This window comes from Tupaia chinensis, unplaced genomic scaffold, assembly GCF_000334495.1.
Source record: "Tupaia chinensis unplaced genomic scaffold, TupChi_1.0 Scaffold000661_1, whole genome shotgun sequence".
Classification (NCBI taxonomy): domain Eukaryota; kingdom Metazoa; phylum Chordata; class Mammalia; order Scandentia; family Tupaiidae; genus Tupaia; species Tupaia belangeri.
Genome location: NW_006160183.1, coordinates 3,628,707 through 3,645,302, shown reverse-complemented (window position 1 = coordinate 3,645,302; position 16,596 = coordinate 3,628,707). Strand labels below are relative to the sequence as shown.

The 16,596-nt window shown below is 40.3% G+C and overlaps 2 protein-coding genes across 5 annotated transcripts in view; one reads left to right on the top strand and one right to left on the bottom strand.

Moving 5' to 3' along the window:
• Window positions 1–3,739, top strand: part of DYNC2LI1 (dynein cytoplasmic 2 light intermediate chain 1) — a 45,020-nt gene extending 41,281 nt beyond the window's left edge. The window contains exons 14-15 of one of the 2 annotated variants that reach the window (XM_027776321.1): window positions 3,037–3,145; window positions 3,552–3,739. In XM_027776321.1, the coding sequence (XP_027632122.1) occupies window positions 3,037–3,099 (63 nt within the window). In that variant the 3' untranslated portion in view covers window positions 3,100–3,145; window positions 3,552–3,739. Of the gene's footprint in view, window positions 1–3,036 lie in introns of both variants that reach the window. The other variant, XM_027776320.1, reaches the window with a different exon arrangement.
• Window positions 3,740–6,804: 3,065 nt separating this feature from the next.
• The window catches only part of ABCG5 (ATP binding cassette subfamily G member 5), a 24,891-nt gene continuing 15,099 nt past the window's right edge, over window positions 6,805–16,596 (bottom strand). For 2 of the 3 annotated variants that reach the window (XM_014592151.2, XM_014592153.2), the window contains 3 exons: window positions 15,063–15,248; window positions 9,065–9,177; window positions 6,805–7,371 (listed from right to left, as the gene is read on the bottom strand). In XM_014592151.2, the coding sequence (XP_014447637.1) occupies window positions 7,178–7,371; window positions 9,065–9,177; window positions 15,063–15,248 (493 nt within the window). In that variant the 3' untranslated portion in view covers window positions 6,805–7,177. Of the gene's footprint in view, window positions 7,372–9,064; window positions 9,178–14,350; window positions 14,462–15,062; window positions 15,249–16,596 lie in introns of those variants that run through there. The other variant, XR_003551291.1, reaches the window with a different exon arrangement.

The window sequence follows — 16,596 nt, the reverse complement described above, 5'->3', positions numbered from 1 at the left end:
AGCAGGAAGGGCAGAGATTGCCTTATCTTGCAGAGTAACCACTTTTTGCTTATCCAAATGATAATGTACTTTGTGTGGTTATCTAGACATTGAATAATGCGTAAGAGGCCAGAGGCCAGAGGCATTCCCCTTTGATGATCCCTTTTGCATGTCAGTTGTCTCTTGCAGGATTTCCACCACCACTAAAATTTATTTTATGAATTATAAAATCCAATATGCTTATTGTGAAAACATTTCAAAAGATATAGAAGTACATACAAGAGAAAATGGAAAGGTCCTGCCCTCTCCCTAACTATTTGTTTTTTTTCCTGTGGCATATATGACCACCATTATTTTTGCTGGGTGCCTAGGCAGCCACATACAAATGCATGCTGATGAATTCAAGGACTGACTCAATCAGTCGCCCTGGGGAGATGTAATTCATTTCCAGTCCTGTGCTGAGATGCACAGTGCATCCAGTATCCTGTCCTGCGCGCTTCTCTGTTATTCCCTATGACAAATTCCTAGAAGTAGAATCATTACATTAAAGGAAAAATACATTTTCAATACTTATATTTTGCTCATTTCAACCAGGTTTTTTTTTTTTTTTAGTTTATTTATTTTCTTATGAGAGAGAAATTGATTTTTGATTGGATCTTGCCATGCATTGGGATCCTCCTGCTCCAGCCTCCCAGCAAGGTAGAACTTTAAGCACTCCCCACTGTGTCCACCTGTTTCAGGTTGGGGCAGGAACCGAACCCAGTCCTCCCACATGAGCTCAGACACTCAGTAGCAGCTTAGTAGTGTGTGCCACCATGACTGGGCTCTTCAACCAGGTTTTTGACGAGAACTGAGCATCAGCAATTAAAAATAAACTCACTTTAAAATATTTGAAGTATGACAAATACTCAATTAAATGAAAGACAATTCCTATGTACTATATAGTATATATTTTGTCTGAAGCTCTAATAAATTGATCTCTAAGTATTGCTTCGACTACCCAGAAACTCTAAAGACCTGTATTTCTAGAAAACAAATCCTAAATATGCTAATCTATAAAATAATTGTCAAGAAAATTTGAAATTAAAGGGTTTTTTATTAAAAAATTAATTTTGATAATAATAATACCATAAAGGTTACATTGTTATATCTAAAAATGATAAGGCAGTTGGTTTCGTTGTTTTGTTTTGTTTTGTTTTTGTTTTTGTTTTTTGCCATAGGGCGGGCGCCACCACGCCCTGTTTTTGTTTTTTTATAGATTTTTGCTATAGGGTGTGTGGGCTCACTGGAGAGACAGGCAGAGATAGAGAGACAGAAAGCAAGAAATCACCTCCCAGGGAGATGGCCACACCTCAGTCCTTTCTGCTCCATTCTCCTCTTAGGATTACGGGCACGCACGCACACACACCTGGCATGAGTTTCAAGCCACTGGATCCAGTACTTGAACAGTGGTCAGTCACATGAGAGTCCAGCACCTCACCACTACACCACCTGACAGTGCATCCAGTATCCTGTCCTGCGCGCTTCTCTGTTATTCCCTATGACAAATTCCTAGAAGTAGAATCATTACATTAAAGGAAAAATACATTTTCAATACTTATATTTTGCTCATTTCAACCAGGTTTTTTTTTTTTTTTAGTTTATTTATTTTCTTATGAGAGAGAAATTGATTTTTGATTGGATCTTGCCATGCATTGGGATCCTCCTGCTCCAGCCTCCCAGCAAGGTAGAACTTTAAGCACTCCCCACTGTGTCCACCTGTTTCAGGTTGGGGCAGGAACCGAACCCAGTCCTCCCACATGAGCTCAGACACTCAGTAGCAGCTTAGTAGTGTGTGCCACCATGACTGGGCTCTTCAACCAGGTTTTTGACGAGAACTGAGCATCAGCAATTAAAAATAAACTCACTTTAAAATATTTGAAGTATGACAAATACTCAATTAAATGAAAGACAATTCCTATGTACTATATAGTATATATTTTGTCTGAAGCTCTAATAAATTGATCTCTAAGTATTGCTTCGACTACCCAGAAACTCTAAAGACCTGTATTTCTAGAAAACAAATCCTAAATATGCTAATCTATAAAATAATTGTCAAGAAAATTTGAAATTAAAGGGTTTTTTATTAAAAAATTAATTTTGATAATAATAATACCATAAAGGTTACATTGTTATATCTAAAAATGATAAGGCAGTTGGTTTCGTTGTTTTGTTTTGTTTTGTTTTTGTTTTTGTTTTTTGCCATAGGGCGGGCGCCACCACGCCCTGTTTTTGTTTTTTTATAGATTTTTGCTATAGGGTGTGTGGGCTCACTGGAGAGACAGGCAGAGATAGAGAGACAGAAAGCAAGAAATCACCTCCCAGGGAGATGGCCACACCTCAGTCCTTTCTGCTCCATTCTCCTCTTAGGATTACGGGCACGCACGCACGCGCCACCACGCCCTGTTTTTGTTTTTTTATAGATTTTTGCTATAGGGTGTGTGGGCTCACTGGAGAGACAGGCAGAGATAGAGAGACAGAAAGCAAGAAATCACCTCCCAGGGAGATGGCCACACCTCAGTCCTTTCTGCTCCATTCTCCTCTTAGGATTACGGGCACGCACGCACACACACCTGGCATGAGTTTCAAGCCACTGGATCCAGTACTTGAACAGTGGTCAGTCACATGAGAGTCCAGCACCTCACCACTACACCACCTGCTAGCCCCATGCTAAGGCTTTTTTTTTTTTTTCAAGAGGTTTTTGCTATAGGGTGCGTGCGCTTGCCAGAAAGACAGACAGAGACAGAGAGACAGAAAGCGAGAAATCACTCTCCAGGGGGGATGGCCACGCCACAATCCCTTCTCCTCCATTCTTATCTTGGGATCTTGGGCACACATGCACACTCATACTGTGTGAGATTAAGCCACCGGATCCGAGACTCGAACCGCGGTCGACTACATGGGAGTCCAGAGACATAGCCATTACGCTAACTGCTGGTCCCCCTAAGGCAGTTTTAAGGTACCTATTTGAATGTGGAAAGTTGATTTTACTTGAACTAGTACATATTTTTGTTTTAGGAACTGGAACAGTACAAAAGAAGTTCTTCCAAGTCTTGGAAACAAATTGAGCTTGATTCTTGAACCTAATTCACCCATCATGTATTTATTTCTTCTTTCCCAAATACAAGTAAGATTATTTTATTAATTAAACATTGTGGCAATATGTAAAGAAAGTTAAAATGTGTAATTTACTAAAGGAAAAGCTGAATTTCTTGTAGTAGACAAACCAAACTTGCTAGATATTTTGAAATCTTTTAAAAGGGAAAAAAATTATGTAATGACATGTAATTTTTTTTTTCAGTACAAGAATCTTCTACTACTACCTCTAACATGTTTAAGTAATGTATATTCAATTCAGCATGTATCAATTTCTGCTTCTATGTTTTTAGGAATATGAAAACCAGATTATTCAGTAACCGTTTGAAACATAAGGCTAAGCACCCATGTTGCACACATACGTTCTTTGAGGGAGTTCTCAGCCATAGCTGGTAGGAAACCAAACTGGGCTTACATGTGTCATGATTTTATTCTAGACAAGGGCACGAGAAGCACTTGAAGTACTTCTGTCAACTGCACATTCCTGTCTCCACACCAGAGATTCTGAATCAGTGGCCTGGAATGGGGCGTTTTTAATCAGCACCTGCCAGTGAAATGGACACATTTATTTTAAATAACACTTTTTGGGGACCAGCAGTTAGTGTAATGGCTGTGTTGCTGGACTCCCATGCAGTCGACTGCAGTTCGAGTCCTGGACCCAGTGGCTTTAGCTCACACTGGGCACGTGTGCATGTGTGTACAAGATCCCAAGAGGAAAATAGAGGAGAAGGGATTGTGGCATAGCCATCCCCCCCGCGGAGTGATTTCTCACTTTCTGTCTCTCTGTCTCTTTCTTTCTGGTGAGTGCAAAAAAAAAAAAAAAAATCTTTCAAAAAAATAATAAAATAAATAAATAACACTTTTTAAAGAACAGGAAAATTTACACAGATACCCTATCAATAAGCAGGTCAAAACTTCATAAGTTAGGGATAACCAGGATCATTTCCAAGGTGGGATAATCTTTAAGAAGCTTTCTTAATCCTCTAAATTTGTATACTTGCTAATAAGATTCAATTCTGAATAAGTATAATTCTTGTTGTTAACCAGGAAAGTAATTTATTCTACATTTTTTCTATTTCTGTGTCTAAAATGTATTGACTCTAATGTTCCATGCACACAGCTTCAAATAAACAAATCTACTAACCCTGACAACACCAAAGCTGATGAGTGATGTCTGAGTGGGTAGCAAGTTATCTGATCATTGCAGTGACATAGGACTTCATGCTTGATTTGCAGAGCATGTAGTTCTAATACTCTTAAGAACACAATTTTTAACATGTTTCCAAGGAACCTCAGTCTTAAGAACAGAGAGATTCCCTGCCTGAGAGCAGTAGAGAAGGAGCTCCCTTTAAATTCATGGTGAAAATGTTGAGCTCAGAAACATTACTTACTTGGTGGAAGAGACAGCCTATTGCACAATAGTAATCGGAATTCTTATTATATAATTTGATTTTTGCTACCCATCACTGTTCATTTTTGACTTGAGACACAAACTGTCATATGTTGAAAGCCATTGTGTTTTTCTAAGATGCTATCACTAACATTTAATAGCTCGAAGTCACGTGCGATGTCAATTTTCCAAGTGTTTCTGAGTGAGAATGAAATTCATCTGCATATGAATAGTAGAAAATGTTTCCACTTACATTGTACACCCATATCTTTGGTAAGTTGAAATCAGAGATTTCAAAAGAGGTTCCTGTGGGACTCTCTTTGAACTACTTTAATAGATTATCATCTTCAGAATTGTCTATAACTGATGTGACATATATAATCTGTAAGGCATTGTGTAACTATTATACCATAATCATCTGTGTCAAAGACCTTTTATGAAAATTGACAATACTATTCTGGTAATTCACCAGTGTCTCTAGATCCTTAAATTCTAAGAAGTAGAATTTTACTCTGATTTCCTTAATGAAGTGATCTTTCCTACTATAGTGTGAGACATTTCAAATGCTATAATTTATCATTCTTTACAAGTTAGGTCACAGTCACTGAACAAGTTCATGTGCTCTCTGCAAGATTTTCGCTCCAGGTTACCATGGAAACATTGAGACAGTTTCATTTTGGACTTGTACGTGAACCATATGAAGACCAATCAATCATTTAGTACAGAACCCATTATGATAATCTAGATACATCATTTCGTCCCTGAAAATATGTAATGTAGGTGTCTGTATTTGTATTTTTCAGCGTTCTTTCTCTTTACAGTTTAAGAACACTAATTCCTAGTGTGTAGCCCTGTTCTGTAGAGTGTAAATGTTGTGTCAGTTGCACATTTTTTATATAGGCTTTCAAATAACAGCTGCTCTCCAATCCTACAGAGGTCATATACACTTCGTCTCGTGATGTTTTCTTCTAATTTTATAAATCAAACTAAGCCAAGATTGAAAAATAGCAAACTGAGGGGCTAGTAGGTGGTGTAGTGGTCTATACTCCTACATGACTGACTGGTTTGAGTCCCAGACCCGGCAACTTCAAAATCATGCTGGGTGTGTGTGCATGCATGCCCAAAATCCCAAGAAGGGAATGGAGGAGAGGGGTTTGTAGCATGGCTATCTACCCTGGGGGTGATTTTTAACTTTCCCTCTCACTTATCTTTCTCTCTCTCTCCAGCAAGTATGCACTCCCTATGGCAAAAACTTAAAAAAAAAAAAAAGAAAGGAAAATGAACTAATTTTTTAAAACATCACTAGAGGTTTGTCTGGTATACTATGTTCATTACTCAGCCCATTTCTCTAGTTTGTTATTTTAATCCTTCCATGTTTTGAGTATCCACCAAACTCATGTGGAAGCTTGGTTCAGCGTGGCAGTGATGGGAGGTGGGACCTCTAACAGGTGGGGCCTAATGAGAATCATTTGTTTCATGGAGATTCTTTTTTTCCTGGGTGGATTGATTCTGTTCTTGAGGTAGTGAGTGAGTTCTCACTCTCATGAGACTGGATTGTTAGAAAGCAGGTTCCTATAAAGCAAGGATGCCTCTTACGTCTTGTCCCTTTGCATATATTACTGTTGCCCATTCTGCATGTATTTCCTTTTCCTGTCACATTCTACCACGTTGTGATGTAGCACCGAACCCATACCAGAAGCTGATCAGATGTGGCTGCTCAACTTTGGATTTCCTAGCCTCCAGAACCATGAGCCAAATAAAATTACCCAGTGTCAGATAGTTTTTTCATAACAACAGAAAACAGACTAAGACGAGCCTTCAATAAAATCCTCGAGTAATGCTCTGTGTCAGTGGTGTTCATCATTCATCTGTCCAACGTCCTCTCAATGTGACCAGGTAACTCAGATCCCTCGTGTGACATGTGCACATAAATACTGGTTTTAAAATAAAAGCATTCTTACTCAACTCTGCACAATGTCTTGTTTCAATTAAGTCTACAACTCTTTTGTTGTTGTTTTTGCTAGAGGACATGTGCCCTCAGCTGGGGACAGAGATAAAGGAAGGGGAGTGAGAAAATGCCCTGATGGGGGATGGCCATGCCACAATCCCTTCTCCTCCATTTCTCACTCCTTTTTGGGATTTTGACCACACACCCATGTACTTGGCGTGTTTTTCAAGCCTCTGGATCCAGGACTCAAACTTCACAGATGGCCATGTGTGATCCAGGCACATTACCCACCACACCAGCCGCTGACCCCAAGCCCACAACTCTTTTTATGTAAGTTAGTAATGATTTAAACTTTTTTTTCCTTGAATCCTTTATCAAATATAAACATAAGTTTTAAAATATGTTTTTCTTTGTCTAGAACAAGGAAAATGAGTAGTCAAAAGAGACTCCCATACGTTTGTGAATTACTATTTACATTCCTATTCCAGTCTTGTCACAGTTTCTAAATACTGTGTGTCCCTGCAAGTTGGAATAGCAGGGGACAATGAACGATACCCATGGCCTTCAAGGCCTGTGTGGATCCACGGGGCACAAATGCAGTCTGCACGATTGAAAGATTTAAGATGATCTATCAAGAAAGAAACACATGGCATTCTTCTTTCGGATCTTCAAAGCAGTCTTGCATATCTAGCAACTTATGTTCCATTTCCCAGCAATGTTCTTTACTATCTGCTAATGAGATGATCCCTTATTTTGAAAACAACTATTCCTAGGATGACAAGAACTGGGATAAATGCATATAAAACCAGAAAGTTTGTTGTGAATCTTGATGTTGCACCTGGGCACGTTCTCTCAATGAATTGAATTCCTTGAGTGATGGTACACATTGGATTAGCTGCCACAGAATGATTTGAGCTTCCTGCCAAGGAAAAGATTGACAATATCAGCTGCGGTACATCCTGGGTAGTTAAACCAACAAGTATTACCTAATGCTCTTGAAATACCAGGTTGTCAGAAAAGTCATGACACATTTTTGCATAGAAAAACAAAAAATACATCATGACTTTTCCAGTGACCCAATAGTTAGCACTGCTAAGTACCCTTCTTTGGAAAAGACGCAGGGCATTTTAGAGTGCAGAATTCACATTTAAATGAAACAGGAGTGTTCTGGGCCTCGGCTTTATTTGGAGGTGGAGATGGATTTATTTCTGTTTGGGGTATAAGCTCATAACCATATTCCTGGTAAAAATCATGGTCACTTAGCACAGAAAATCCTAAATTACTGATACTATCACCTAAACATTTTAAAAATAACTATTAATCCTATTGTGTTCTGTAGCTGTCTTTAGAGTGGTGTTGGGATTTTCCCAAGGGCCATGAGGACCTCGCCGTGTTCCCACCACTTCGGAATGCAGCTCTTGTGTACTATGTACATTTTAGGGACCAAGGAGCCACCTCAGCCTGCTTCAGTGCATTCGGTAGGTACAGGAACTGCGTCCATCCAGAATGCACGAGAGTTTGCTGCAGTGTACATAGGTCTATCGTTTTCTTTTTAAAAATTATTTTATTTAACTTTATTTATTTACTGATTTATTTTTAATTTGGCCAGAGAGGGACAGAGTGAGAGAGAGAGAGAAAGTGAGCAAGCAAGCTGCCAGGTCTCGGACTAGAACCACAGTCATCCATGTGGGAGTCCAGCACCCTTAATCACCATACCACCTGCTAGTCCCAGGTCTGTCATTATTTAGTAACACCTAGGTGGTCTTAAACTGTTGACCTTTGACAGGAGACTAATCTGATTGCTCCTTTTCTTTTGTTTTAAAAATCAAAGAAAATGTTGGATTTTATTCCAAAATAAGGTTTTATTTATTTATTATTTGCCAGAGGGCTTATGTGCTTGCTGAGAAAGAGAGAGGAGGGGAGAGAGAAGCAGCCCCCTCAGTGGGGCATGGTCACACAACAATCTCATCTTCTCCATTTCTCCATTTTCTCAGGATTTGAAGTTGTGTGCATGCATGCAATGCACATACACTTGGCATTTTCTTCAAGCCATTAGGAGTGGGATTCAAACCACATGGTTCACAATGTGGGATCTAGCTTCCCTAACCACTACATGGCTGGCATATTTTATATACATAAGTGCAACCTGACTGGCATATTTTATACACACACATGCACTCACACACACATATATATATATTTTAAGAGACATTTTTTGCTATGGGGCTCATGGAGAGACAGAGACAGAGAGACAGAAAGCAAGAAATCACCCCCCATTGGGGAGATGGTCACATGGTCACACCGCAATCCCTTCTTCTCCTCCATTCTCCTCTAGGGACTTTGGGCATGCACACATATGTACCCAGTGTGAGTTAAAAGCCGCCAGGGACTTAAATAGTGTTTGACTACATGGAAGTCCAACAGCATAACCATTACACCATCTGCTGGTCCCTATATGTATGTATGTATGTATGTATATGTGTGTAAGAATATATATGTGTGTGTGCGTACACATTTTATTTATATAAATAAATAAATAAATAAATATTTCCTTCAGGAACTTGGTTCTCAGAATAATATGTAAAAATAATATTCCAAAATAGAATACTTACCACAGGTAAAATTCAGTCCATAGAACTCATTGACTACAAGAATCTCACTGCAATATTTTTGGAATGTAAAATAACTGATGATTTTCAAAGGAATGGGCATTTCTTCTATGTTCCTTAAGAAAAAAGAGAGAGATGAAATTCTATAGGCTCTGGTAATAGTCCTACCAAATGAAAAGAAATCTTTTTTTTTTTTTTGGAGAAGTTTTTGCTATAGGGTGTGTACGCTTGCCAGACAGACAGAGAGAGACAGAGAGACAGAAAGCAAGAAATCACCCCCCAAGGGGGATGGCCACGCCACAATCCCTTCTCCTCCGTTCTCCTCTTGGGATCTTGGGCACGCACGCACACGCGCCTGGTGTTAGAGTTTTAAGCACTAGGTCCGCGGTCGACTACATGGGAGTCCAGCGACATAGCCATTATGCTAACTGCTGGTCCCAAGAAATCCTTATTTTATATTTTCTGACATGAACAAAATTTTCCATCTCTCTATCATAAAAAGTGTGTTCACCACAAAAAAAAAAATCTTCAAACAATACTGAAAAATACTAAGAAATACCACTGTCTAGAAGTAACTGTTGTTAACCTTTTGGTGACATATGATATATGTGTTTGTTTATAAATTTTACATACATAGAGTTAAACTACTCTTGTTCTTTCCAAACCTGCTCTTTTTCTCCCAAACATATGTGTCAGAAATCCTTCTAAGTCTATAAGCACAGCACTTGGTCATTTACTTTTAAAGCTTTTTTGCCGTAGGGCCACACACTCACAGGAGAGTGACAGTGAGAGGGAAAGTGTGGAATAACCCCCGCGGCGGGTGGGGGGTGGCACACTGCAGTCACTTCTATTCTCTTCCTGGGATTTTGGGCATGCATACTCACGTACCTAGCATGAATTTTAAGCCACTACCAGGTCCTGGACTCAAACTATGGTTGGCCATGTAGGAATCCAGCTCTTTAACCACTATACCACCTGTTGGCCCCGCACTTTGTCATTTTCAGTCACAGTTTGCTAATCCATTGTAGTGGAGACCTTAATTTAACAGTCCCCTCTTGATCGATTGATGTGTCTTTTTTTTTTTTTTTTAAGTAAGCACCACTGATATAAACATGTAAGAAAATATTCACCTAACAGATTAGAGGAGAATATTTGTGATTAAACAGAGATTTGAAGGTGCAAAAATATGAAGTGAGAATTAAGCGAGAATTCAAACGAAGGGATGGAGAAAGCAAGCAGACATTCCTTATGAAAAGTCTCCTCTCCTCTCCTCTTTCAGGAGAAATTTCATGATGACATTGTGTCCTTCTTAGTCCACTGTATAGTTTTACCAATCAAATATATATATATACTGAATTCCACTTGCAAGGCCCTAATTCTAGGTGCTTGAGGAAGGCCAAACCCTAAAGAACCTAAAATGTGGGCTAGGTAATGGCTCAGTGTAACAGCTAAATCCACATGGGAAGACCCTGTGTTTGCACCCTGAGACGTCCTTGTGCACACCAGGCACACAAACACGCCATGTCTGGGCTGGCTGAGATGGGGGCGTGAATTCTGGTGTGAAGACTCTTGCTGTACTTTGTCTCCGCGCCTCCGCCCCACCCCGTGTCTCCCTCTTTCCCACAGAAAAAAATAAGTACACTTTTTAAAAAAATTTTTAAAAAGAGAACTTAAAATGTAGTTGGGGACATAGAATATGTATCCTGAAAGCTATAAAAATACACAGTAATGAACTGTTTGTGCCCAAAAATTAAAAGCCAGTAATCACATGTCCATAACACTCCTGTATATAGTGCTTATGGCTGCACCTATTCCCAAATGACTCCCAAACTCTCTAACTTTCAGTCATTGGAAATTTTGTAAGGTATAAAATTGAATTAACCTCATCAAGAGGCTGCTAATTGAAAAGGATAGGTGAGACTCTGGGAAGAAATTAGGGGAAAGGAAGGATGTTCTAGGAAAGCAGAAATGGTGTGCACACAAGGGGTGCATATGGGGCTGACGGACCAGAGAGACGGCCGCAGAGGATTTGAAGTGGGAGCAGTGGGAGATGGGACTGGAGATGAGTTGCCACTAAGAGTCAGAGCAGGTAATGTTTTAAGAAGGAAGAGCCAGAATAAGGGAAGATTAAAGACAGCTAGAAAGGAAACAGGCTAGAGCAAAATTCAAATATAAGCTGACAATAGCCAGAAATAGGATGATGCCCACAAGAGTATGGCCGCCCTGCCGGTTGGAAATGCTACCTCTGAGGTAGGAACTTGCGCTGTCTTCTCTTTCTGTACTCCCCAGGGCTGAACACAATACAAATGCTCCATGTGGTTTATGGTTTGATATCAGAAAAGAAAACCGATGTGATTTGGTGCCTGATCCAGTGTGTAGTAGTCCAGGGAGAGTCACTTACTGACTCACTCAACTCAAGTAATTTTAGCCTTAGTTTAAGCCACCGGGTCCAGGACTCGAACCGCGGTTGACTACATGGGAGTCCAGCGACATAGCCATTACACTAACTGCTGGTGCCAACTCAAGTAATTTTTGAAAGCCTAATTGGTTCAAGGTCATGGGCTGGCCACTAAGCAGAACTGTATGGGTGAATGAGCCACAGCTGCTGTCCTCAAGAGATTGACTCTTTCAAAGGAAGACAGCTACACAGGGTGGCACGTACTGGGCTATGAGAGAAAACGAAGGGGACTTTCAGAGAGAACTCCTCTAGCTATGGGGACAGTGGGCAGGCTTTGTGCAGGTGGCATAGGAAGACAAATAGATCAGTAAATGGCACAGGAGAACCAGGCTATCACAGAAATCTTTGAAGTACTTTTAAGAGGGAGAAACCATGGATATGAATTTATTGACCTTGAATCTCCACAATATGTCGTTAAATGGAGGAAATAAAGCATGCATACTTCACAGCTTATAAAACAGTATGATCTGATTTTTATTTAAAAATTATATAGAAGTCTAGCAAGACAACAAAATTTGACTCTGGGTTGTGATACTTTGGGTAACTTTTACCTTCTTCATACATCTCTATTTTGTGGCATTTTTCTCCCCAAAGAATGTCATTATTTTGTAAGCCTAAATCATAAAATAGCTATTTTCGTTTGCAATTAAAGGACGAGGGAGCCAGTAGCACAATGCTACAGGCAACTCAATCAGGAAAGATGATGTCTTGAGGGAAAACAAATCTCATGACCAGGAAGTTGACACGGGCTTCAAGAATGGAGTATTGGGGACCAGCAGTTGGCTTAATGGCTATGTCGCTGGACTCCCATGTAGTCAACCACAGTTGAGTCCCGGACCCGGTGGCTTAAACTCATGCCGGGTGCATGTGCGTGCGTGCCCAAAACTCTGAGAAGAGAAAGGAGGAGAGGGGATTGCGGTGTGGCCATCCCCCCTGGGGGGTGATTTCTCGCTTTCTGTCTCTCTGTCTCTCTCTGTCTGTCTGGTGAGCACACGCACCCTACAGCAAAAAAAACCTCTCCAAAAAAAAAAAAAAAAGAATGGAGTTTCTGTTTAGTGATGGGAATCCATGGGGAGCCTGGGATGTTAAAATTTTGCAAAGAACCTAATAATATTTAGTAAGACTGGTCACTGCTTCCTTTTTAAGAGCAATTAATCCACCTTTCCAAAGAAACAAATACATGAAATACTGCCAAATTGACTGGAACATGCAATGATTCAAATAATGTGAAAAAGGAGATGCTGCCCACGGTTGTAACTTGCTGGCTTGAATCCCGTACCCTTGGGGTGATTCGATTGGTATATTTTTCATAGATGTTAACAATCCACTTAAGCAACAGAAATGAATACAGTATAATGGTATCACTGTAAAAATATCCTCCTTGGGACCAGCAGATGGTGTAATGGTTACGTTGCTGAACTCACATGGCCAACCACAGTTCTAGTCCTGACTTAGTGGCTTTTAACTCATTCCAGGCACAAGTGCCCAAAAAACCCGAGTCCAAAGAAACAAATACATGAAATACTGCCAAATTGACTGGAACATGCAATGATTCAAATAATGTGAAAAAGGAGATGCTGCCCACGGTTGTAACTTGCTGGCTTGAATCCCGTACCCTTGGGGTGATTCGATTGGTATATTTTTCATAGATGTTAACAATCCACTTAAGCAACAGAAATGAATACAGTATAATGGTATCACTGTAAAAATATCCTCCTTGGGACCAGCAGATGGTGTAATGGTTACGTTGCTGAACTCACATGGCCAACCACAGTTCTAGTCCTGACTTAGTGGCTTGAAACTCATGCCAGGCACATGTGCCCAAAAATCCTGAGAGGAGAATGGAGAAAAAGGGATTGCAACATGACCATCCTCCTAGGGGTGATTTCTCATGTTTTGTCTCTCTGTCTTTGGAGAGCACATGCACCCTATAGCAAAAATCTCGGGGGGAGGATTATATATATCTCCTTATTTTATATATTTATATATCCTCCTTGATTGACCAAAACCTAGCTCACTTTGCTTTATAATGTATTTGCATTTGCTCCTCATGATCCCTTCAGATAGGCGGGGCTGCGGTAATTATCTCCATTTTATAAATGAGGAAACTAATTTAGATAGAAAAGTGACTTGCCCATGGTCATGTGGCAGCTCAGTGGTAGAGAAGTGACTCCTAGGTCAGTCCTCTCTCCCGGGAGTCACGTGCATCATGGCAGAGTTTTCATGGAGGCGTGACTTGAGCAAAGTCAAGCTGAGTTTAGTTTTTTTATGATATATGGATTGCTTTGAAAGGTTACGTAATTTAAAATATAAATATAATTATATATAGTAAAGGCTCTGTCAGTTTGGTTTGTTATTTGATTTTTAAATCAATGAAGCAGAACCGTCTTCACATTTCCTCAGGTACTTATCATTTACTTCCTAAATCCCACTTACACTTCCTGCCACAGATTATTTTCACCCTTTAAGAATTTCTACCCTTTCTTGGGGCCAGCAGGTGGTGTGGTGGTTAAGGTGCTGGACTCCCATATGGCTGACTGCAGTTCAAATCCCAAATCTGGTGGCTTGCTTTCTCACTTTCTCTCTCTCTCTCTTTGTCTTTCTCTGGTAAAATTAAAACATAAATAATAATAACAAATAAAATAAATATATCATTAAAAAGAATTTCTACCCTTTCTGCTACTGCTTTTTAAAAATGCATATACTTACACACACACACACACACACACATACACACAAGCTTTTGGGGGCATTATCAAATCATGTTTGATCACTATGGACGTTTTCCAAAATACAGAAAACGTGAAGAAAAGAATTAAAATATATATTACCCATATATAATTACTGTTAACATTTGACACATGTCCTTTAAGTCCTGGTACTTTCTTGAGCAGTCTTATCCTGCAGGGTTTTTTTGTCTATGATTACTGTAGTCTTCATTCCTAGAAATAACTGGGAATTAAGAACTGGAATACAGACCCAACTGTGCCAGGTCAGGAATGAACAGACATGTACGCTGGTTAGCCCAGATGGGCTGTGAGGTCTTTCGGAGCATCTAGCTTCATTTTCTCTCTTTTTGTTCTTTGAATAAGAACAAGGTATTATTACATGTGAGTCATATGAATACTATGTTTACTTTGTCATTTCCTAATTCTCAAAGCCTATTTTATTGAACAAACAGCAAACAGTCCAAGGTCTAAGGCAATAATGATTGGCAAGCAGTATAAATACTCGAGACTCTAAGGTGTTACCGTTGACCAGTATTTCATAGCTCTTCTCTGGAATTCCTTTATAACAGTCACTATTAACTGATCTAACAACAAATTATAGCAACCTAAATTCTTTGTGTTTTTTTTAGTAATTATTTAATTTTATTTATTATTATTATCTTTTAATTTGACCAGAGAAAGAAAGGGAAATTGAGAAAGTAAGCCGCCAGGTCTGGGACTTGAACCACTGCAGGCCATGTGGGAGTCCAGCGCCTTCACCACCATGCCAGCTACCAGCCCTGCAACCTAAATTTTTAAAATTGTTATATCTTACCTGAGGAATCCAGATCCAATAAGCACGCCAGCAATAGACAGTAGAGCCACTATACTGTTGACTACATTTGGGTTCTGGACTATACCAAGTAGCACAAGAGACACAAATTCTCCAATTAAGTGAGGGACCAAGAGAGCAGCACAAAAATATCCAAATCTGGCAGCCTCGGGGTATAAGCCCAGAGTCCTAGAAGGAAAAACAATCTTTAGTTTCCTCCTAAATGATTATCACTTAAGAAAAATACCCTACTTGCCTTCACTGGCTGAATCCTTGTGGCAAGTGGTGAGGGAGGAGGTTGCAAGCCAAACTCCCCCTGAAAGGCCAACATTCAAGACCATTTATTGCTACAAATTGTCTCCATTAGGCCCAAGTGGTCGTGGGCCACCTTTCCTTTTTTTCAGCTCCGTCAGGGTTCATAGGATAGTATTAAATTCCTTAGACTAGGGCCACAACTATCTGCAGTAAGTAAGGCTGCTCCCTTGAACAACCACATTCTGCCTAGCTAGCACCACTCCTACCTAATGCTAAAGGCCATTCCATCTGCTCCTCAGCCCCTCCTTCCCTGCACTCTATCCCTGTTATGTGGATTATTGCCAGCATGAAAGCCCTTCACTGCTGCTGCCCAGGTCAGCGTGGTCCTCCGTAGCCTACCCCAGTCCATTCTTCCCTTTTATCCCATGGACACCTCCAATGCTTTAGCCTTTGTTTTCTGGTAAACAGACTACCCTTTATCCATGCCCATCTCTTACTTTCCTTGCAGCACACCACACGTCCCCAGAAATGCCATGCCTTCAACAACCAGTAGACACGGCTGCTCTTCCCTCCATCATGGAGTCTGCTTATACTAATTCCCTTCCCCTATGGCGTTCTTCTGTGACTTTTTAGCCATTCTCTTACCTTTGATGATTTTACAGACCAGGGTCATTCTTTCCATTCCCCCTATAACTTTCTTCAAGGTCTTTAACCTTCTTTTTTTTCTTTTTTTTTTTTTTTTTGAGAGTTTTTTTCGCTATAGGGTGCATGTGCTCGCCAGACAGACAGAGAGACAGAAAGCGAGAAATCACCCCCCAGGGGGATGGCCACGCCGCAATCCCTTCTCCTCCATTCTCCTCTCGGGATCTTGGGCACGCAGGCACACGCACCCGGCCTGAGTTTTAAGCCACCGGGTCCGGGACGCGAACCACGGTCGACTACCTGGGAGTCCAGCGACATAGCCATTACACTAACTGCTGGTCCTGAACCTTCTTGACGAACCATCAACATCAGTGTCTCTTTGATAGCTGATTGCCTCAATTTTAATACTCCATCTACCTAATATTGATCACTCACCATGATTTGGACTTAAATATTACTAAAAAAATTTCCACTTCCAAGATTTCAGAGTCTGAAAACACCTTTCAGAACACCTCCTGTCCTCCATTTTCTCAAGGTCCTCACTGCCTCAGAGCCCTCCTTGCTCCCTTCTGCCATTCTTTGCCTTAAGTCCCCACCTCTGGGGACTTGGCTGTCTCACGTAAGCAACCGAAGTGTGTTC